The following is a 21,256-nucleotide window of genomic DNA, read 5'->3' on the forward strand; positions in this document are numbered from 1 at the left end:
TGTGCCACCCTGGGAGTGAGAGTGAGTGTCTGCACCCCTGCAGCGAGTGTGTGCACCCCTGCAGTGTGTGTGCCACCCTGGGAGTGAGAGTGAGTGTGTGCACCCCTGCAGTGAGTGTGTGCCACCCTGGGAGTGAGTGTGTGCACCTCTGCAGTGAGTGTGTGTGCACCTCTGCAGTGAGTGTGTGCACCCCTGCAGTGATTGTGAGTGTGTGCCACCCTTGGAGTGAGTGTGCACCCCTGCAGTGATTGTGAGTGTCTGCAGTGAGTGTGTGCACCCCTGCAGTGTCTGTGAGTGTGTGCACCCCTGCAGTGTGAGTGTGTGCACCCCTGCAGTGATTGTGAGTGTCTGCAGTGAGTGTGTGCACCCCTGCAGTGTCTGTGAGTGTGTGCACCCCTGCAGCAAGTGTGTGCCACCCTTGGAATGAGTGTGTGCCACCCCTGCAGCGAGTGTGTGCACCCCTGCAGTGTCTGTGAGTGTCTGCACCCTGCAGTGAGCGAGTGTGTGCACCCCTGCAGTGATTGTGAGTGTGTGAGCACCCCTGCAGTGAGTGTCTGCTCCCCTGCAGTGTCTGTGAGTGTGTGCACCCCTGCAGTGTGAGTGTGGCTCCCCTGCAGTGTCTGTGAGTGTGTGCACCCCTGCAGTGAGTGTCTGTGAGTGTGCACCCCTGCAGTGAGTGTGAACACCCCTGCAGTGTGTGAGTGTCTGCAGCCGCTGCCCCGGGGCTGGGCCGGCCCGGGGTGTGAGAGTCGAGTGCTTGTGATGTGTCTGAACGGTGCGAGCTTGAGTCGCCTCCAGGGGCTGAGAAACCTAAAACCACCCAATGAGTTCAAAGTGTTTGTTACACTGGACACACCAAGACCGGTTTAGCAGCAGACTCTGGTTTACTCCTGCAGCCTGTGTTTTCCTCTTTCCTTTGGTTTTATTTTTTTTTTCTCCCTTCTTTTTTTTTTTTTTTCAGTTCTTTTTAATTTCTTTTCCTGTTACAGCTTCTTTAGTTGTTTGTAAAAGTCAGAATTTCAGGAAGGCTTCCCTGTGCATTTGCACCAGATGAATGTTTGATGTTATGAAAAGCTTTTCCATATCATCAAAACTAATTTGTAGATTTTTTGCATGGGAAAACAAACAAGCGACAAAAAAAGAAAAAAAAAAAAAGAAAAAAAGAAATCATCCATTTCCCTTCAAACTAGACTGTGTTGCAGTACACAAGTTGCCATAATAGTAGAAAGCAGTAAAATGTGGTAATAAAACCTCATCCTTTTCATTTTCAAAGATAACATGAAGACCTTTGCATGTGGTAATCTCCAGCATAGTTCATTTTTAGATTTCGTTGAGTCCTGTAACCAAAATGTTTCTGTTGTGGTAGGATACCGTGCTGTGTTTCAATGTTACTTGTTTTCAAACTTTGTTTTCTATGAAAATGATATGGAAACGTCTAAAAAATGAAATTTGGTGCATATGTACTGCTGAATAAAGAGCGAAAAAAAGAGGTGTGAATAGATGTACAAATCAAGTCATGGTTTGAACACCTTTACTATGCCTAATCCAATTGTTTTAGACTCTTTTTATCTTAGATGTAGGCAGCCATGAACAATCTATTTTGAGCCACTTTAGAGAGAAAAAAAAAAGAAAAAAAAAAAAAGAAAAAAAACTTTGTATTTTTAAAACTTGCACAAAAAGGATGCAAGTGTTTTTATAATTGGAGGAATGCCTCAGTTTTGAGGTGGTGCACACTAAATTCAAGGTGATGTTACAAATTTGTACAAAGTGAACTCTTGATAAGGTGGCTCATTGTAGGAAATGCTGTGCCTTCCCCTTTGAGCACAAGTGTTGCATGAACAACAGTTTGCTATAAAACCATCCCAGGTTAGCCACCATTAGCATCTATATCTACCTTGTGTTTTCAAATCAGCTGGTAATTCTGAGACACTGTAGAATGGATAAAGATTATTTTGTGATCATAACTCTTTGTTGGACTAGAGTATTTTTGCAGCATTCCTTGTCATCAGAAACATGGTTAAAAGTTTAAAACTAGAAGCAGCAGAAAACTAGCTTGTGAATTTATCCAAGTAGAGTGCAGGCTAGGCTGTCTTGGGGAAAATAAACATTAAAACTTGCAACTCTGCTGCTCTGGCTGGTTCTTTATAGAATATTCACATTTTTCATCATCAAACACAGAGATTCTCTGGAGAAAGTGACTTTTGAAAGCTCTGGGTTGAGGTTTTTACCTGTTCAATGTTTGTGTTGCAGGCTGGAAGCGTGGAGTTCTTCTGGTACAGATGTTAAAAAAAATAACAATTTAATTTAAATTTTATTTAATTACCTTTGTGTATCCACTAAATAAATCAGGGCTGTTTTCATGGATCCAGGGAATCCACAGAGGAGGGAAATGAAATCCTTTTTGTGGGAAGGAAGATTCTAAATTAAAATTTTCACCCTCAAACACCTATGGGAGAGGTAAAAAAAAAATAGAAAATTTTTTAAAAATAGAAAATTTTTAAAAATAGAAAATTGCTGTTTTACAAACTTTCTTCTTGAGGTAAGAGGAGAACAGGTATTGAAGCAACTTCTGTTTTTTCTAAAAACAAAGCACCACCAAAACTCTGTAATGTCAAAAATATTTCCTACAACTGCAGAAAATTCCTTGAACTGCTGCTCCTGCAGCTTTTTTCCTTTTTTTGGTGGGTTTGGGGTGGGTTTTTAACAGGGAAATTCTCTTCTGGAATATTCCAGAGCCTCCACAGGGTGGCACCACTGGAGCTCTCCAGGAGCTTTGTGTGGTTTTTATTTCCCCAAAATTTGCATTTTTAGGTGATGCTGTTGTTGATTGTTGGGGATTTGTTTGGGAATCTTGGAATGCAAACAAGAAATAATTTGGGAATTCTGATTGCTGAGTTTGGGTGTTGTATCCATATTTATATCTTAGATATATTAAAATATCCTGTATTTTGGAGTAGAGAATTATCTTTTCATCTGAGTTCAGGATAGCAAAGAGAAGAAGATTTAAAATATTAAAAGGATAAAAATTAATCCACAAATCAACTGTGCCAGGTGGGAATTTTTATTTTAAGGGAAAACTTAAATAGCTACTGTGAAATTTTAGGATTTGGGAAGAAGAAAAGCTGAGTGGGAAGGAGTTTCTGGAGAGAAGTTGATGATTTCTCTGCTGGAATTATCCCTGGCTGTGAAACTTTGCAGCATTCCCTGCACAGATCTCATCCCATCTTCCTTCCCAGGCATTCCCAAGCTTTGGGAAATTCAGGAAAATCCAGGAAAAATTTTACAGACTGGTAAAAAAATCCGAATTTCTGCATAGAACAGTGAGAAAACGAAAAAATTAAAATAATTCCAAGGAAAATGAAAGCCTGGCAGAGTAATTTCATAACTTCAGGATGTCTCCAGCTTCAAACCCAGAGCCTTTGTGCCACTTTTAACCATAAATGTTTCCTCAGCCCTGCGTGTCACCAAAGCCCTGGCAGGGAAGGGAAGCTGCTCCTGGGGCTGGAAGCAATTAGAGCAATTCTGCATCTGGATCGAATATTGGTGAGAGGAAACTTAGTAGCTGCAAACGTGTCAAGTTTACAAACTCACTCGGGGTAAGTTGGAGCTACTGCAGCAGGGAAACACCCAGAAATCTTTGGGCAAGTTCAAATTGCTGCAGCAGCCACAGGAAAGTGCCTGGGAGCTTCATTTCCATCAGGGAATTCCCATTTCTCCATTATAAATCCTGTATTTATCTTGCTTGGGTGGGCCCCAAAGCTGGGGAAGACTTTTCCTTAAGTTGTCATTGAAATGTCAATGATCTCAATTTAAAATTTCTATAAAAGCTGCTTTTACTAGAAAAGGACCAATTTTGGGAGATTTTAAATGTCAACTATTGGTAAATGTGTTCAGAAGTTTTGTAATTTATGGAAAGGCAGGTGAGGGTCAGTATGAGCAATACAGTTCCTGAATTAATCACAGGTTTAATTCCTGGAATGGCAGTTTGCACTTGAAATGTTACCTCTTGCATTCTTAATTTAACTACATAATCTATTTTTTGTTTAATCCATTTTAGTCTCTGTTACTCTCAATATATTGTGCATTATTGTCAGGAACTCCCTGATTTTGTGCTCCTGTTGTTTTCCCCCCTTAAGGTTTTCATGATGTGTTGAGTAAATTGTGATTGGAGCTTGAGGGGTTTTATAATTTATTGTATTTATTATTTGAAGTGTAATTGTAACTGTTTCCCAGATATTTGTATAATTTTCCCTACACAGCAGTTTAAAGACACGTTTAGGTGAATTTTGAATGATGGTTCATTGTGATTTACACCTCAGCATTCACTGAGTTTCATTTCTGTTTGAAATTCACTCTGTTACAGCTGAGTAACTTCAGTGAGCTGGAACTGAGTGGGGAATGATGTGGGATTTGAGAAAAGCCTTCACTGGGTGTTCCCTGGGCCTGCCCACCCTCCCAGGGCACAATTCCTTCCCCAGATCCCACCCACCCCTTCCCTCTGGCAGTGGGAGCCGTTCCCTGGGTCCTGGCACGTGAAAATCCTCTCAGCAGCTTCAGAAAAAATTGAAATAATTTCCATTTCCGTGGTCAGCAGCTGTCTCTAAGCAGGGAGAAGGTTTTGTGTCTCCTGTTCTCCACCTTCAGGGTGAATTTTTCTGTGGATTGTGCAATGAGGTTGAGACGCTGGATGCGGATGGGGATGAAGTGTGGCTGCTCCTGTGTGTCCTTCCTGCCCATCCCTGCATCCATCCCATCATCCATCATCCATCCCTGCATCCATCACCCATCCCTCCATCCCATCATCCATCCATTATCCATTCATCCATCCATCCATCCATCCTTCCCTCCATCCCATCATCCATCCATCCATCCCTGCATCCCATCATCCATCCATCACCCATCCCTGCATCCGTCCCTGCACCCATCCCTGCATGCATGCATGCATCCATCCATCCATCCCTTCATCCCTGCATCCATCATCCATCCTTCCATCCATCATCCATCCCTCCATCCCATCATCCATCCCTGCATCCCTCTATCCCTGCATCCATCCCTGCATCCATCACCCATCCATCCATCCCATCATCCATCCATTATCCATCCATCCATCCATCCATCCTTCCCTCCATCCCATCATCCATCCATCATCCATCCATCCCTGCATCCTTCCATCCCTGCATCCCATCATCCATCCATCACCCATCCATCCATCACTCATCTCTCTATCCCATTATCCATCCATCCCTGCATCCATCCATCCCTGCATTCATCATCCATCCTTCCATCCATCACCCATCCCTCCATCCCATCATCCATCCCTCTATCCCTGCATCCATCCCTGCATCTATCACCCATCCATCAATCCATCCATCCATCCCTTCATCCCTGCATCCATCCATCCGTCCCTGCATCTCATCATCCATCTATCACCCATCCATCCATCACTCATCTCTCTATCCCATTATCCATCCATCCCTGCATCCATCCATCCCTTCATCCCTGCATCCATCATCCTTCCCTCCCTCCATCCATCATCCATCCATCCCTCCATCCCCGACCCCGCACGATTCCCTGGCCCCGAGGGAAGGGCTCTGCCCGCTGAGCTCCTCCCGCTCCTGCCGGCCCAGGGAGCGACCCGCGGTCCCGGCCCTGCCCTGCCCTGCCTCCATCCCTTCCCTCCCTCCCTTCCCCCAGTTCCGCCGCTGCTCTCCCTCCCTCCCCTCCCTCCCCCGGCTCCGCCCGTTTCCGCCCCGCTCCCGCCATTGGCGCTCGAGAGCCGCGGCCGTTACCGGGAGGGGCCTGGAGCGGCTCCACTGCGGAGCGGAGCTTCCCGGGAGCGGCTCCATCCCCGAGCGGAGCTTCCCGGGAGCGGCTCCATCCCGAGCGAGCGGAGCTTCCCGGGAGCGGCTCCATCCCCGAGAGGAGCTTCCCGGGAGCGGCTCCATCCCGAGCGGAGCTTCCCGGGAGCGGCTCCATCCCCGAGCGGAGCTTCCCGGGAGCGGCTCCATCCCCGAGCGGAGCTCCTCGGGACGGGCTCGGAGCGTTCCCCGCAGCCCGAGGGGCCCGGCCCGGTGAGCGCCGCCGTCCCGGGGCCCCGCGGGGCTCGGGGCCGCTTTTGCCGTGTTCCTGCTCTTTGCTATCACTGTGCCTCGCCAGGGTTCGGCTGTGGATCCATCGATCCCCGGAGCTGCAGGGACGGGTCCAGGCGTGCCCGGGACTGAGCGGTAAATGCAGGGAATGTTCGTGGCCGGGAGCTTTGGGTGCGTTGTGCGGGATGCAGAGTTAGTGTTGGCAATGGAATCGAAAGACAGAGCGGGATACTGAAAGTTAATTTTCATTTCCGTGCTTCAAGTGCCCCAGGAGTAATTGCAGGTGTGGTGTTGTCTGTGAGGCTGCTGAGCTGCACTTTCTGTGCCAGAGCCTTGAGAGAGCCCCAAATGTGGCTGTTTAATGCACTCATGACTATTTTATGTTTAGTAACATTTGAAACGAGTGGGGCAGAGAACAAAATTCTGTACTTCACGTTGAAAATGTTACTCCTGCTGGGAGAAAATTTCCATAGCTCTGAGGTTCTTTAGAAATTCTGGCTTTTAGCCCTCTGCTGCTGTTTCCCACTGTAAGCGGCGATCGCTGCTCCTCCTGCGTTTTTAAGGGTTGGAGATGGATGCTGTGCTTGGGTGAGGGCTCTGAGCGCAGCCTGGAGTTCGCTGAGCTCCGATGCTCACTTCCAGTTTTTTCCCCCACCGAGCACCGAGTGCCGAGGCAGGGAATTCCCGGTCTGTGAGCTCGTGGGTCACTGGATTTGTGAGCAGCGCTGAGTTCCTGTTGTGTCTGTGTGTCTGTGTGTCTGTGTGTCTGTCTCTCTCTGTGTGTCTGTCTGTTTGTGTCTGTCTGTGTGTCTCTGTGTCTGTGTGTGTGTGTCTGTGTCTGTCTGTGTGCTTCTGTGTGTCTGTGTGTGTGTCTCTCTGTGTCTGTGTGTGTCTGTCTGTCTCTGTGTCTCTTGTGTGTGTGTGTCTGTGTGTCTGTCTGTTTCTCTGTGTCTGTGTGTCTCTGTCTGTCTGTGTCTCTGTGTGTGTGTGTGTGTCTGTCTCTCTCTGTTTCTGTCCGTCTGTGTGTCTGTCTGTGTCTGTGTGTCTGTCTCTCTCTGCGTCTGTCTGTGTCTGTGTGTCTCTGTGTCTCTCTCTGTGTCTGTTTGTCTCTGTGTGTCTGTCTGTCTGTGTCTGTCTCTCTCTCTGTGTCTGTCTGTCTGTCTGTGTGTCTGTGTGTCTCTCTGTCTGTCTATGTCTGTCTGTGTCTGTGTCTCTCTCTGTGTCTGTCTCTGTGTGTGTGTCTGTCTGTGTCTCTCTCTCTGTGTCTGTGTGTGTGTCTGTGTGTCTGTCTGTCTGTGTCTGTCTGTGTCTCTCTGTGTCTGTCTGTCTCTCTGTGTCTGTGTGTCTCTCTGTGTGTCTGTCTGTGTCTGTGTCTCTCTGTGTCTGTCTGTCTGTCTCTGTGTCTGTCTGTGCCTGTGTGTGTCTCTCTCTGTGTCTGTTTGTCTCTGTGTGTCTGTCTGTCTGTGTCTCTCTCTGTGTCTGTTTGTCTGTGTGTGTGTGTCTGTCTGTGTCTGTCTCTCTCTCTGTGCCTGTCTGTCTGTGTCTGTGTCTCTCTGTGTCTCTCTGTCTGTCTGTGTCTGTGTGTGTGTGTCTGTCTGTCTCTCTGTGTGTCTGTCTGTGTCTCTCTCTGTGTCTGTGTGTGTGTCTGTGTGTCTGTCTGTCTCTCTCTCTCTCTGTGTCCCCGCAGGCCATGGAGCGGCTGGAGGAGGAGCTGACCTGTGCCATCTGCTGTGACATTTTCTCGGACCCGCGGGTGCTGCCGTGCTCTCACACCTTCTGCCGCCGGTGCCTGCAGGGGCTGCTGGAGCTGCCGGCCGGGCCGAGCTGCCCGAGCTGCCGGGCCGAGCTGCCCGAGCTGCCGGGCCCGCCTGGCCCTGCCCAGCGCCGGCCCCGAGGCGCTGCCCATCAACTTCGCCCTCAAAGCCGTCATCGAGAAATGCCAGCAGGAGGAGCGGGCCGGCCGGGAGGAGCAGCAGCAGGAGGAGGGGACGTGCCGGGCTCACCCCCGGCAGCCGCTCAACATTTACTGCCTGCAGGACCGGCGGCTGGTGTGCGGGCAGTGCATCACCATCGGCCGCCACCGCGGGCACGCCATCGATGATCTCCGCAGCGCCTACCGCAGAGCCAGGGAGGCTTCGGGCCAGCTCCTGGAGCAGCTGGCCGATCCGTCCCGCTCCAAGCTGCTCTCGTGCTCCCGGGGGCTGCGGCAGCACAAGGCCCGGTGCCAGAGCGCCCTGCAGAGCCACAGGGAAGCTGCGCTGCGCTATTTTAAGGATCTTGGTGATGCCTTGGAGCAGAAAAAAGCAGCGCTGCTGAGCGCGCTGGATGAAGTGGAGAGCTGCGTTTCGGAGAAATACGATCCCCTCATCGAGGAGGTGGAAAAGCTGAAGGTAGAAGAGGATGAGTTGAAGGAGCTGCACGCAGCTCTCCTGAAGGAGGAGTCCCCGCTGCTTTTCCTGGAGAAGCTGCAGGGGCTGCAGCTGCGGCTCCAGGCCCTCGGGCAGAAGCAGCTCCCGGAGCCCCAAGCTCTGGAGATTGATCCCAGCATGGAGCAGGTGCTGCAGGAGCTGTCTAGAACTGAGCTGGGGCAGCTGCCCAAGATCCAAGCTCCAAAGCTGCAGCTGGCTCCCAAAAGCTCTGCAGGGCAAACAGCAGCAGCTGCACTCTGGGCTGCTCTCACCGAACCGGGCGTGCTCCTGCTCATCCTCACCTTAGCTGGGGTGGCTTGGTACCAGGAAATGTCAGCTGGAGCCATCCCAGCTCCTCTCTCTCACCTCTGGAGATTCCTGCTGAGGATTTATCAGGATTGCTGCAGCTCCCTGCAGGACAAAGCACGAGAGCTGTGCTCAGCTTCTGCCCTGCCCCCGGAGCTGTGCAGGAAAATCCTTCCTGACTACTTTGGTTAGACTGCAAACCCAGTGCAGCAATCCAGCATCATTTGCAATTCCTGCTCAAAAGCTGCACTGTTAAAGCTCTACACTTATTCTGTTTCTACAGCCTTCCTTTGCTGCATTGCATGGATTTCCTCTGAACTCAACTTCTGACCCACTTAAGGTGAGGAGGTGAGATTTGCCTCGATCCTGCTGCAGAATTCAGCCTTTAAATCCTCCTGGAATTCTCTGCCCAACATCAGGTGCATTGCTCAGCTTCCCCTGCTGGAATTCTCTGGGAGGTGCTGGGAGACCCACAGGAGTGACACTGCACACCTGAAACAGGCAACACCCCTGGAGAATTATAGCTGGCTATTTGTTCCTAATTATTAATCCTCTGATTTGCATTTTAAGGAAATGAATTACTGGAATATATGAAGGAAAAACATTTCTTTGGAGGTGTTGTGCAGGTGCACTGTGCTTAAAACAAAACACCAAAATCCTCTGTCCTGTTTGGCCCTCTCACTGTGGTGTTTGGGTTTTTAACAAATTAATCTCTGCCCAAAATCAGGTGCATTGCTCAGCTTCCCCTCTCCTGGAATTCTTTGTCCAAGATCAGGTGCCTTGCTGAGCTCCTCCTGTAACTCTTGGCAGTTTTACACTTTAGTAAATCCCACTGATTCCTTCAGTTGGTGTCTGTGTCTTTGGTGCTGCCCCACCCCCCTGTGCACTCTTTATTTTCATCAATTTACATCTCCCTTTTCTCAATTTTTACATGAAATTCAAAAATTTGAGTTTTTGGAGGCTGGGTTTATATGAATATATTTTTTTACAAAATTTATTCAACATTTACAAAACAAAACAAGGTGTACAATACAAAATGAGATCAGACAAAAACAAACAGCAGCCATGGGGGTGGAAGTTGCTTCCTCCCTATTTCTGGGCTACACTGCACCCAGGAAGGCCAAGTTCCTCCAGTCCTTTCACAGCCAGGACTTTGGGGTTGGTGGCCACACTTTTGGTGGTGTTCTGGGTTTTATAAATCCCAATTAATCTGTCTGCAATCTCAAACATGTTGTTCCTCAGGGAGATGATGATGAACTGGGCGTTTCTGGTTTGTTCCTGGAACAGAAATGATTTGTGTTAGTGCCCAGCATTCCCCAAAATCCCCTCTTGTCCTGGTGGGGCACACAAAGCCAAGTTTAAAACTGCAGCTGCAGGCAGGGAACTCCCAAGTGTTTCCCTAATTTGAATTTGCTGCTCCTGATCTTTGCCACCAAAACTGCAGTTAATAATAACTGTGAATATTAATTACCTGAACTGGAACTGTGTTAGGGCTTTGCTTTGATTAAATATGGTGAGGGCAGAAGCTTTAAAGGCAGAAAAAATTAATTAGAACTAATTAAGATATGGATGGGAGTATAAATCCAGGGAGCCTTGGATCCATAGAGCCATCAGTGACACAAATTGTGCATTCTGATGTTTTTGGGAGGTTTGTGTGTTCCAGAGGGAACAATCCCAGTGCAGCATGGCACACCTTAAATCTGCCTCTAATTGTGATTGTGTGGCCACTTTGTCCCTTCTGGAGGAGGAGGAGGGGCCCTGTGAGGAGGGTGAGGCCGTGGGGAACTCACATAGATGTAAAATGCCACGATGGAGACGTTTTTGAAGTCGAGGGCGGCGTCGATCTCATCCATGAAGTACAGAGGGGTGGGTTTGTAGTGGTGCAGGGCAAACACCAGGGCCAGGGAGCTCAGGGTCTTCTCCCCTCCTGACAGGTTGAAGATTTTCTTCCAGCTTTTCTTGGGAGGCCTGACACTGCAACAGAGCAAGAGTTGGGGCTGGGAGGAATTCTGGTCTTTGTCTGAGCTCAGCCTGGCTCAGAGGAACTGCAGCACCTCACCCTGCTGCTCCCTGCCCTTCCCACTGAATTCATCCTGGCAGCATTTCTGTCATCATTCCCTGGGCAGAATGAATTAACAAGTGCTGGGAAATGAATTCAAAGCTTTCCAACTGCTGATTTTAGGAGAAAGAAATTAATCTGAGTGCTAAAAAGTTGTGGTTTCTGTCACTGTTTGCCCACAGTGAGCCTTGTCTTGGTTCACTGATGGTCAGTTAACATTTACTTTAAAAACAGGTTGAAAAAAGGACTATGATGGTTAAAAATGAATAGAATAGAAAGTATTTTGAAAACCTGAACATGATTCCCTCTGAGAAGGGATCCAGACTGTCCACAAGCTCCAGCTCAGCATCCCCTCCCAGCGTGAGCATCTGGTAGTTCTCCTTCAGCTTGTTGGTGATGACATTAAATCCTGCCATGAATTCATTCAGCCTCTGCTTCCTGAGCCCTTCAAAGGCCTCTCTGAATTTGTCCCTCTCACTGGTGATGTTGTCCAGCTCTCCCACGTGCTGCAGGTACAGCTCTTCCTGCAGGGGAAAACCAAACCTGTTCAGAGTTTAAATCACTTTTCCTACCATTCAAACATTCCTTTTCCCCAGCTTGGCCAACAGCCCTGAAACAAAACCCCCCAAATTCTGCCTTTTCTTATCTTTACTGCTGGTGGAAAACAACAAACCTGTGTGAAAACAAAAACCATTTCATCTGTTGAATGGTTCAGTATTATTAATGTGAGGAGGGAAAAATCCCAGTATTGTGTGTCTGTCTTGAATCTATTAAATAAACATTCCCAGGAGAATCATGCAATTATTTAGGTAGGAAAAAACTTCAAGATCACCTGAACAAAAAGCTCCTAAAAACAACTTCCACCTTGGCTGGTAACAACAGGAACAGGCAAAAAGAAGGAGGAGGAGGAGGAGCAGACCCTGTTTTGCTGCAGTGCCTGGGGCTGGGCTGTTCTGTCCTCCCAGGGCTGTTCTGTTCTGTTCCCCCTGGGCTGTTCTGTTCTCCCAGGGCTGTTCTGTTCTGTTCCCCCTGGGCTGTTCTGTTCCCCCAGGGCTTTACCTTCTTCCTGTACTCGGCGATGGCTCCCAGGTTGGGGCGGAGCTGGTGCCGCTCCGCCTCCAGCAGCGCGATTTTCTTGCTGATCGCATCGGGGTCCTGCAGCGCCTCCAGCTCCTCCTCGCTCAGCACCCGCAGCTCCTCGGGGGCCTCGCCCTCGATGGCGTGCAGGGATAAATTGGAGATCTGCAATGCAAACCAGGGCGTGGAAAGCTTTAACAAACAGGGGCAGCTGCTTCTGAAATGAGTTTTTCTGGGTTTGTACAGGGAAGCTTCTGATCTCCAAGATTGTTCCCACAAATCCCTTTAAAACAGGATGTGAAAAAGAGAATAAAGATCTCTTGATCCTGTTGGTGCACACACAGCAATAAAGTGTGATCTGAAGAGGAATTTATCCCAAACCCTGTTTGCTGGGGGAGTTCATCCTGTGAGATGCACAGAGGAGCTGAGGCTGCCCCTGGATCCCTGAAGTGCCCAAGGTCAGGGATGGTGGAAGGTGCCCCTGGGGGTGGATCTGGACAAGCTTTAAGATCCTTCCCAACCCAAACCATTCCACAATTCCCTGATTTAAGCATTTCCTACCTCCTTTTGCCAGTATTTAATCTTGCCCTGGTGGGTGGAGATGTGGCTGTTGATTTGTTCCATTTTCAGTTTGATGTTCAGAGCCTCACTCTGAAGGGCATGTTCAGCATCCTGAATCTTTTTCATCTCCTTGAGTAAATTCTTCTGCTCCTCCTGCACTGCTGGCAAAGCTTCCTGAATAGGAAAATGGCAATTGTCCCCCAAAAGGGCATTAATCAATCACCTACTAAAATGTTTTCACTTTTTTTGGGGTAAAGTCTGTTTTCACTTAATTTACTCACAGCTATTGATGGAAACAAATAAATATTCTTGGATTTCTGACTGATCCCTGAATTCTGGAATGACTGAGAAAATGCTGCAGTTTGTATTTTCATTCCAGATGTGGATCAAATGGATCCTACACTCATTTATAGCTGATTAGAGAAGGACATCAAATCTTAGATTTATTTGAAAGCATTTCAGCCATCCTGGTTTTCCCTCTCTCTATGAAATTTAGATGAGAAACTAAAATCCCACATAACTAGAAAAAATGTGATGTTTAAGCAACTTTTAAACCCAACAATTTCTCTGGGGAGACCTGGTGTAAGTTTTTTCCTAAATCAGGTCAGGATAAATTTCCAGGTGAGTATAAAACAATACAAATTCCCCATTTGCCACAGCCTGGCTGCCCTGCAGAGAGAAGGGGGAATCAGGGGGATGCAGGGTGGACTGAAGTGCTCTCCCTGCTCTCCCTGGAGCCCAGAGTGCTGCCAGGACTCACCTCAGCCTGCTTGCACTCGTTCATCACCTCGGTGGCTTTGTCCTCCAGGGCTGTCAGCTCTGCTGTCAGGTTCTTCATCTCCTTCTCATTTTCCTCCATCTCCTTCTGCGTGCGCTGCAGAGCCTCCTCGGATTTCTTCAGGTTCCTGCCCAGGGACAGGGATCTTTGTGCACCTCACACCAGGCACAGAGAACACAACTAATTTCACAAGTAATTTCATGACTATAAGCCACACTGAGTATAAGCCGCACTTCGGGGTGTTGGTAACTTTTCATTCTTTGTCCATACATAATCCACACCTGATTATAAACTGCACATTACAGTACAGAGTGTGATCAAAGGGATCTATTCTATCATCATCTGTTGAGTGTGGAACAGTGATCCTGATCTCCTTGGGAGATATTCTGCTAATGGGCCATCCATTGAAACCAGCTGGGGCAGTGTTCTTTATCTTTTCACAGCCCATCCTTCCTCCAGCCAGTCGTTTTCTGCTCATGGCCATTGAGTCCCACTGTGGCACTGATAAAATTACTGCATCCCATTGGGAGTTGCTCCAGCCAGGGGGAAGAGCCCAACATTTCTTACCAAGATAAAAACAGAGGGTTTGGGACACTAAGGGAGCCCCTTTCTCCACTGGACTCCAGAGGAAAACCGGATTTCTCCACATCACCACTGGAGCTCCGGAGGGAAACTGCACCTTGTACAGGAGCACTGCTCCAACTGAGCCACATCTGTCACTGCAGGAGGATGCAGCCACCATGGGATGGGACTGCTGCCAACACCCTGCCTGACGGGTGTCAGGCTGTACTCTGACTGTGTCAGGGTTTGGGGTTTGTTCTTTGTAGTGCTGTATTTCTATTTTAATTTCCCTAGTAAAGAACTGTTATTCCTAATTCCCATATCTTTGCCTGAGAGCCCCTTGATTTCAAAATGATAATAATTTGGAGGGAGGGGGTTTACATTCTCCATTTCAAAGAGAAGCTCCTGTCTTTCTCAGCACACACTTGTCCTCCAAACTAAAACAGAAACTTTTCGTTCTCTGTCCATATATCAGCCACACCTGATTATAAGCCGCACTTTGGGTTCTGACCAAAATTTTAGTTAAAATGGTGCGGCTTATAATGGTGAAATTTCTGTAATCCAGGAGCACAATCTCACTGACAACAAGGAGCAAGTGCTGCTTCAGGCACCAACTCCCCCTCTCCAGAAGGATCCAAGGAAAACAAGGTGTGTTCCTCAGCAGGCAGACCTCACTGAGTTCATTTCTTCTTTCAGAGTTTGGAATCTCTATGCATTGGTGAGCTCCATAAAAAACAGATCCATTTTGTTTCCTGACAGACCCAGTAAAACCAGTCCCTTCAGATTTGAACAGCTTCAGCACGAGTGCTGTTTTGGACTTTATTCTGAATATTGCAGTTTAGGCAATATTAGGGAAATAACTCAGGAAATGTGACTTTTCAACAATTAGAAACTCCAAACTTTGCCTTCCCTTTCCGTCCCTGAGCCCCACTGAGCCCAGGCAGTGAGTGCAGTACCTGTCTGCAGTCCTGGCTGCCACCTGGCCCTTGGTGATGGCAGAGGAGCATTCATCCATTTCCTTGTCAATCTGATCAATCTTGTCCTGCTGAGCCTTCAGCTTCTGGTTGTTGATGTCCATGATGAGCTGGTGCAGCCGTTTCACCTCCTCCTCCATCTTGGCAGCCTTCTGAGCCACATGCTCATAATCTGTGCAAGGAAAAGGGACTGAGGGCCCTGGGCCAGCCCTGGGGCTGCTCAGCAAGGGGAAAAGTCATGGAAGGGACTTCACATGGAAGCTCTGCTCTGCTCCTCACATTCTCTGTGATAAATGATGAGTTTAACTGTGACAAACATCAAAACCCACCCATGCCATAAAAACCACTCAGCATGGATTAGTTGATGTTCACAGAGTACTTCAATACATGAGGTGGTGCATTAGAAGCTGCTCCAAGGTCATTATTTGTATTTAATTAATGGGAAGATGCTCAAAAGTTACATTTTAAGAATTGGCCACCAGCATTTCCCAGCAGCTAGTGTAACTGTGTGGTCCCTGAAGAGCATCTCTGCACAAGAGGGATGTGTTCCCACAAAGAACACAGGCATTTCTTTTATACACTCAAAAAAACCTTAATTTGATTTTTATATCATTACCTCCTCATTACCAATTCCTACCCCTAAGTTTCCCTAAGAAGGTGTGACACAGCCACAAAACTCTAAGCAAAGAAAGGAAATACTGAAATTCACATTTACTTTGGCTTGACTGAAACATGAACTTGAGCAATGACAAAGAAAAGGAGTTTTACTCTCTGACCTCTAGAGGCACCTTAGAAAAATGAGGTCCCAAACCAAGACAGGGAACTGAAGCCCAAACCCAAACCCATTCCTTCTTCTTTTACTAAGAGATTACTACAACTTTTCTCTCTAATCCCCTCTCCACAAAATGTACCTTTTTTATAACCATCAAGGGCTTTTTCCATCTCCTTCTGCTTGGCTTTGTCCGGAGTAGCAGCAACGACGTCGGCTTCGAGTTCCTTGATTTGGTTTTTGAGATTAATTTCTTGTTCAGAAAAACCCTGCAGAGAACACAAAGCTGGGCTGGAATCTTGGCCTTGGAAATTCCTGGCCACCAGGTGTGGGGCTGAGTGCTCAGGGATTCTCACCTGGATACTGGCTTTGTATTTCTCTGAGGTGTTCCTCATGTCCTGGATTTCCTGCTGCAGTTTCCTTATGTCTTCCTCAAGCTGGGATTTCTCCTCCTCACACTGCACAGCTCTTTGGGAATCCCTCTGCAGCTGGGATTCCATTTTGCTGATCTACACAGAACGAGAGGATTATTTACTGGTGTCACCAGGACAAAACCAAGCCAGGGCTCATCCCTGTGCTCTTCAAACACAGGAGAAAGTGCAGTGAAAACTTCAGCCTGGGGAGTCTGGGTGCTGGGAACACCAGCTCTGCCAGTGAGAAACAACTGCAGCAGCTCCAGATGAAAACCTAAATGGAATTCAGAAGGAAAAGCAAATTGTATCCTGCCAAAATGGTGTCTGAGCTATCAAAGGGAATTCAATAATGGGCTGGGAACAAACAGAGAATTCCAGAATCCCTGAGCTGGAAAAGCCCTCCAGGACCACAGAGCCCAGCCTGTGCCTGGTCACCTCCTTGTCCCCAGCCAAGAGCACTGAGTGCCACCTCCAGGGACACCTCCAGGGATGGGGACTCCAAACCTCCCTGGGCAGCCCCTGCCAGTGACAAGCCTTTTATCCCTGATGCACTTTGAAGCATTACAACCTCTGCTAACATTGGGAATTCTGACTTTGTGACCCTCTGTAATTATCTTCCATCCCAGATGGCTCCTGCTCACTGCCCAAAGGAAGGAATTCTGCTGCCATTCCCTTTCTATGATGTACTCACCTCTTCTTCTGAGATATCCATCACAACTGAGGAGCCCATTCTGCCCTTCATGACTTTTCCTCCCCCACCAGTCATGGTTCCTACAGAAAAAGGGATGAAAAGAGCTCAGAGAACTCCCTGGGCTTCCATATCACCCACAGAGTGCTTCCAATGGGGCTGCAGTACCTGACACCTCGATGATCTGTCCTTGCAGGGTTACCACCCTCCACCTTTTATCCTTTTGGAATGCTATTCTGGTGGCTTCTTCCAGGTTTTTGGCCACCAGAGTGTCCCTGAGAGCGAAGTAGAAGGCCAGGCGGACCTTGGGGTCCTGCACCTTCACCAGGTCAAAGAGCCGTGGGGCATTCTCAGGAGTTGGGATCTTCTGCATTTTCTTTTCCCACACAGTCATCTACAGCCACAAAGGAAATCAAGGAATCAATCCTTGGGATCAATGCTGAGGTCATTCTGTTATTCTATTAAAACAAATGTAATTAGATTGCAATTCACAATAAAATGCTTTGTTTTCCCAAGGGTGGGACTCACCTTGTCCAGGGCTATAAAGGTGGCAGCTCCAATCCCTCCAGCCTTCAGGAAGTTCACACAGGCCTGGGCAGTGTCAATGGTGTCCACAACAATGTGATCCAAGGCTCCACACGAGGAGGAAATGGCCACATCATACTTGTCATCGATGGCCCCCAGGTCTCCCTGAGGATGGAGGGACAAGGGACAAACACTGATTAGTTGGCACCTGAGTTCTGTCCCAGTAAATCCAGGAATGCACTTTTTAAAATCTGAATAAAATGATTTTTTTGAAGCAGAGATAATTCTCCTTAGACAAAAAAAACTGCAGAATACAAAACCAACACTGTTACAATGACACTGAGGTGCAACAGGAATGAAAAACTCAGCTCTGAATTTTCAGAACTTTAAACCAACATTGCTTGGAAAGAACTGAAAAATGTTTGATTTTACAGCAAGTCTACAAAATTTACAACATTGCTCTCCAAATTCCTGATGCCAGGGAGGTGAGCCATCCCTCCCCAAATTCCTGATGCCAGGGAGGGGAGGCATCCCTCCCCAAATCCCCAAATTCCTGATGCCAGGGAAGGGAGGCATCCCTCCCCAAATTCCTGATGCCAGGGAAGTGAGGCATGCTACACTTCATCACAGGAACACCACTCAGCTCAACACTAAAATTTTAACACCTTTCTAAAACCTACCAGCCTTCCATAGAGCCCAGGAATATTGCCACATTTACTCTGCTGGAGCAGAGCCTCGAGCACTTTTCCTCTGCTCCGACTTTGTGCCAAAGAACTTTTGGCTTCTTCGACTTTTCGGCGCAGGTTTCGCACGAGGTCCTTGTTCCCGGATTCCTCCTTTTCCAACTTCTCCAGAGCATTCTCTTTCTGGGGGTTCAAAGACATTGGCTCAGCCTCCCAAAATCTACTGGATTCAGGGAGTCTGGATGCATGGCTTTGTTCTTTGGGGAATAATTGAGGAGCAAGAAATGAAATTCAAGGAATGGTTTGGGTTGGGAGGGACATTAAAGCTCCCCCAGTGTCACCCTCCATGGGCAGGGACAGCTCCCACTGTCCCAGGCTGCTCCAAGCTCTGTCCAGCCTGGCCTTGGGCACTGCCAGGGATCCAGGGCCTCAGCCCCCTGAAGGCTCAGGAATGCAGCCACATCTCAGTGGGAAATGAAATCCATCCCCTTGAAGGGATATGTAGGATTTCATTTAAGACAACACTGGCTTAACAAAGTAAGTTTGAAATCCAATATTTGCTCCACTAGCACATAAAGTATTAGAAAACAGCTTTTCAATATTGTTTTAGAGGAGATGGGTCATGGTTTATTTTCACCATGATTATTGCCACAGAGAACAGTGGGTTTGCTTTGTGTGTGACCCAAAATGAAATGGGAAAACCAAGGCTCACCTCCTTGAGCTGCTGCTCAGCCTGGGGTAATTTCCCAGCAATGTCTTTGATGGAAGCTTTCCTCTCCTTCAGGGTGTTGGAGGTGCTCCCCAGGGCCTCCTGAGCCTGGCTGAGCCGAGCCACAGCAGAGTTGTACTTGCTGAGGTACAGCTCCAGCTCTGCCTGAGCTATGTCCATGCTGGAGCGCGCCTCGCTCACCTCCTTGCTGAACTCCATCAGCTCCTTCTCCTTGGCCTGCAGAGACAGCCAGGGACAGCTCAGCCCCTCAGCTGGGCAAGGGGACAGCAAATGGGATGTGCCTGTCCAGCAGGAAACACTTCTGTTCTCAGGGACAAGCAGCACTTCTTCATTAATGAACATTATTGGCTGGGAGTTTAATTTCCTAGTTATGAAGTTCAGGAGTTATCACAGAGCATTTCCATACAAGCTTTGTGTTGTTTTCTCAAAGGTGGGAGGGGCCCTGCACATTGAGCTAAATTACAGCTCAAATCCATGGAGAATCCACGTTTTCAAGGCCAGAAAATAACCCTGCAAATTTACAGGATAACTGAACACCAGCACCAAAATAACGAAATGTTAGCTGACCATTAATTCAGAGTGTGGGAAAGGCTGGGAACAGTTATTCCAGAATATATTTATTTATTTATTTAAGCAACACCATTGGCTTAAATGTTTTGGTGGCAGAAAATCAAAGTGTATTATTTATATTAAATCTATGAATGAGCTACTTAATGATGCTTGAGCAATTATTAATTTAAGATTAATTTCCCAATGAGGCTCCTCTGAACTACCATAAAGAACGGTGGATTTGTCACTTTACAAGTGCCTTTGGAAGAGTGAAGTTACAGCAGGTGGGTAATCCTGCCTGTCCAAACCTCTTTTTCCTTCTGAATTCCCTTGGTCTCCTCCTGCAGGCTGGCCAGGACCTGCCTGAGCTTGGCCTCCTCCTTGTCCTTGGCCTTGGCCAGCAGCTCCCTCTTGGCCGTGGCGTCCTCGATGGCTTTGGTGCTCGTGGAGGGGACCTTCCTCAGCTCCTCCACCTGCAGCAGAAAGGGCTCTGAGCCTGTTCTCCCCCTGAGACAGCAATTCCTGAGCCTCTCCCCCATGGACAGCAATTCCTGAACCCCTTCTCTCCCCCTGGACAGCAATTCCTGAATTTCTCCTGAGCCTCCTCTCCCCCTGGACAGCAATTCCTGAATTTCTCCTGAGCCTCCTCTCCCCCTGGACAGCAATTCCTGAATTTCTCCTGAGCCTCCTCTCCCCCTGGACAGCAATTCCTGAATTTCTCCTCTCCCCCTGCACAGCAATTCCTCAATCTCTCCTCCATCCAAAGCATCCCAACAGCTCCCAGTGGCCAAGGGGATGACACAGCTCCATGAATTAATTCCATTCCTGGAGTGATCAGCAATCAAAAGCTCAGGTTGATTTAATGACTTAAAGCAATTAAAACAATTCCAAGCCCATTTCTGCACCTTCTTTGTGCCTTTGTCCCACCATGAAATTACCTTTTCCTTGTCCTTTTGAAGCTGCTTCTCCAGTTTCTTAACCTTGCTCTTGGCATGTTTGAGATTCTCCCTCACTTTCACATCCTGCAAATCCAGCTGAGTGAATTTTTCTTTACTTTCCTCTATGAACTTTGTAATTTTATTGCATTTCCTGAAGGAAAAAAGAAAAAAATAAGTGTTTCATACAGCATAAAAATAAGGTTTATTCAGCTTGGTTTAATAAGTCAACAAGAATTTAAACAAATTCCCAATTCCAGGACTCTAAGTATTAGGGTTGCAAATGTACAAAGCATTTAATAATTCTTTTTTTTTGTACAGTCAATATAAATATTTAAAATCCATTACAAAGATCAGACATTTTTTAATTGTAATTGTGAATCTTACTCTGAACCAAATCAAATCTAAGTGAAATGGCTTTAATTTTATTTATTTATTTATTTTATTTTATTTATTTTTGTGCATTTATTTAAATGCTTCTTTGTGTATTTAGATGTACCAGAAGTGACTCTGCTCATCAGATAATTTAATTTTTTTGGTGGGAAACATGGTATTACACATCCCTGAAGTACTCACTTGTCCAGTTCTTTCAAAGCTTTATTCTTGGTTTTTGCTTCCTCTGCAAGTTTACTGCTTTTCTCATTAACACTTTTAGTTTCTTCATTAATTTTCTCCTTCTGCATTTCCAGGTCATTTATTCGTTTTTTTAAGTCATGGCTAGGAAAAGAAAACAACAATAAATCCTCACTTCTCTCCACCCTCACAATGAATCTTTAATTCCAATTCTCAGTGTTAGCAACGAGATTATGTAAAGCATCAAAAAATAACAATAATTTGGAGTTAGAAATTGCAAATATTTCTAATCAGAGATAATGAAGCAGCCCCACACATCAGAGCCAAACCCTGAGGGTTACTCACATGTAATATTGACAGATCTGATTCTTTTCCTTAAAGATTTGATTTTCCAAGCAAAGGAACTCAATGGCTTTATTCTTGTCCTCTTCCAAGGCATCTTTTTCTTTCTCCACCATTTTAACTCGATTTAGCTGGAGGAAAAAAGGGGCAGAGCTGAGGCAGGGCCAGCCCTACAGGAGGAGAAAACTCCAAACCCTTTGTAGGACATGAAAAATGGTACCAGGAATCACCTCTGC

The 21,256-nt window shown here is 47.2% G+C and overlaps 2 protein-coding genes across 2 annotated transcripts in view; one reads left to right on the forward strand and one right to left on the reverse strand.

Annotated features, from left to right (window-relative positions):
• The first annotated feature begins 5,735 nt into the window (after positions 1–5,735).
• TRIM59 (tripartite motif containing 59) lies at positions 5,736–9,647 on the forward strand. The gene is given in 3 exon segments (XM_033068379.2): positions 5,736–6,224; positions 7,777–7,907; positions 7,909–9,647. Coding segments are annotated over 2 exon segments (1,215 nt in total). The 5' UTR covers positions 5,736–6,224; positions 7,777–7,779; the 3' UTR covers positions 8,996–9,647.
• Positions 9,648–9,737: 90 nt separating this feature from the next.
• SMC4 (structural maintenance of chromosomes 4) overlaps positions 9,738–21,256 on the reverse strand; it is a 29,042-nt gene continuing 17,523 nt past the window's right edge. Inside the window, exons 7-24 of the mRNA XM_033068376.2 lie at positions 21,024–21,151; positions 20,682–20,822; positions 20,109–20,259; positions 19,479–19,643; positions 18,604–18,837; positions 17,889–18,074; positions 17,212–17,373; positions 16,852–17,077; positions 16,687–16,766; positions 15,939–16,091; positions 15,725–15,851; positions 14,796–14,985; positions 13,261–13,405; positions 12,501–12,674; positions 11,922–12,104; positions 11,154–11,386; positions 10,594–10,777; positions 9,738–10,081 (exon numbers count right to left, since the gene is read on the reverse strand). Of these exons, the coding sequence (XP_032924267.1) occupies positions 9,893–10,081; positions 10,594–10,777; positions 11,154–11,386; positions 11,922–12,104; positions 12,501–12,674; positions 13,261–13,405; positions 14,796–14,985; positions 15,725–15,851; positions 15,939–16,091; positions 16,687–16,766; positions 16,852–17,077; positions 17,212–17,373; positions 17,889–18,074; positions 18,604–18,837; positions 19,479–19,643; positions 20,109–20,259; positions 20,682–20,822; positions 21,024–21,151 (3,051 nt within the window). The 3' untranslated portion in view covers positions 9,738–9,892. The remainder of the gene's footprint in view (positions 10,082–10,593; positions 10,778–11,153; positions 11,387–11,921; positions 12,105–12,500; positions 12,675–13,260; positions 13,406–14,795; positions 14,986–15,724; positions 15,852–15,938; positions 16,092–16,686; positions 16,767–16,851; positions 17,078–17,211; positions 17,374–17,888; positions 18,075–18,603; positions 18,838–19,478; positions 19,644–20,108; positions 20,260–20,681; positions 20,823–21,023; positions 21,152–21,256) is intronic.

The sequence above is a fragment of the Catharus ustulatus genome, chromosome 10 (genome assembly GCF_009819885.2).
Source record: "Catharus ustulatus isolate bCatUst1 chromosome 10, bCatUst1.pri.v2, whole genome shotgun sequence".
Lineage (NCBI taxonomy): Eukaryota > Metazoa > Chordata > Aves > Passeriformes > Turdidae > Catharus > Catharus ustulatus.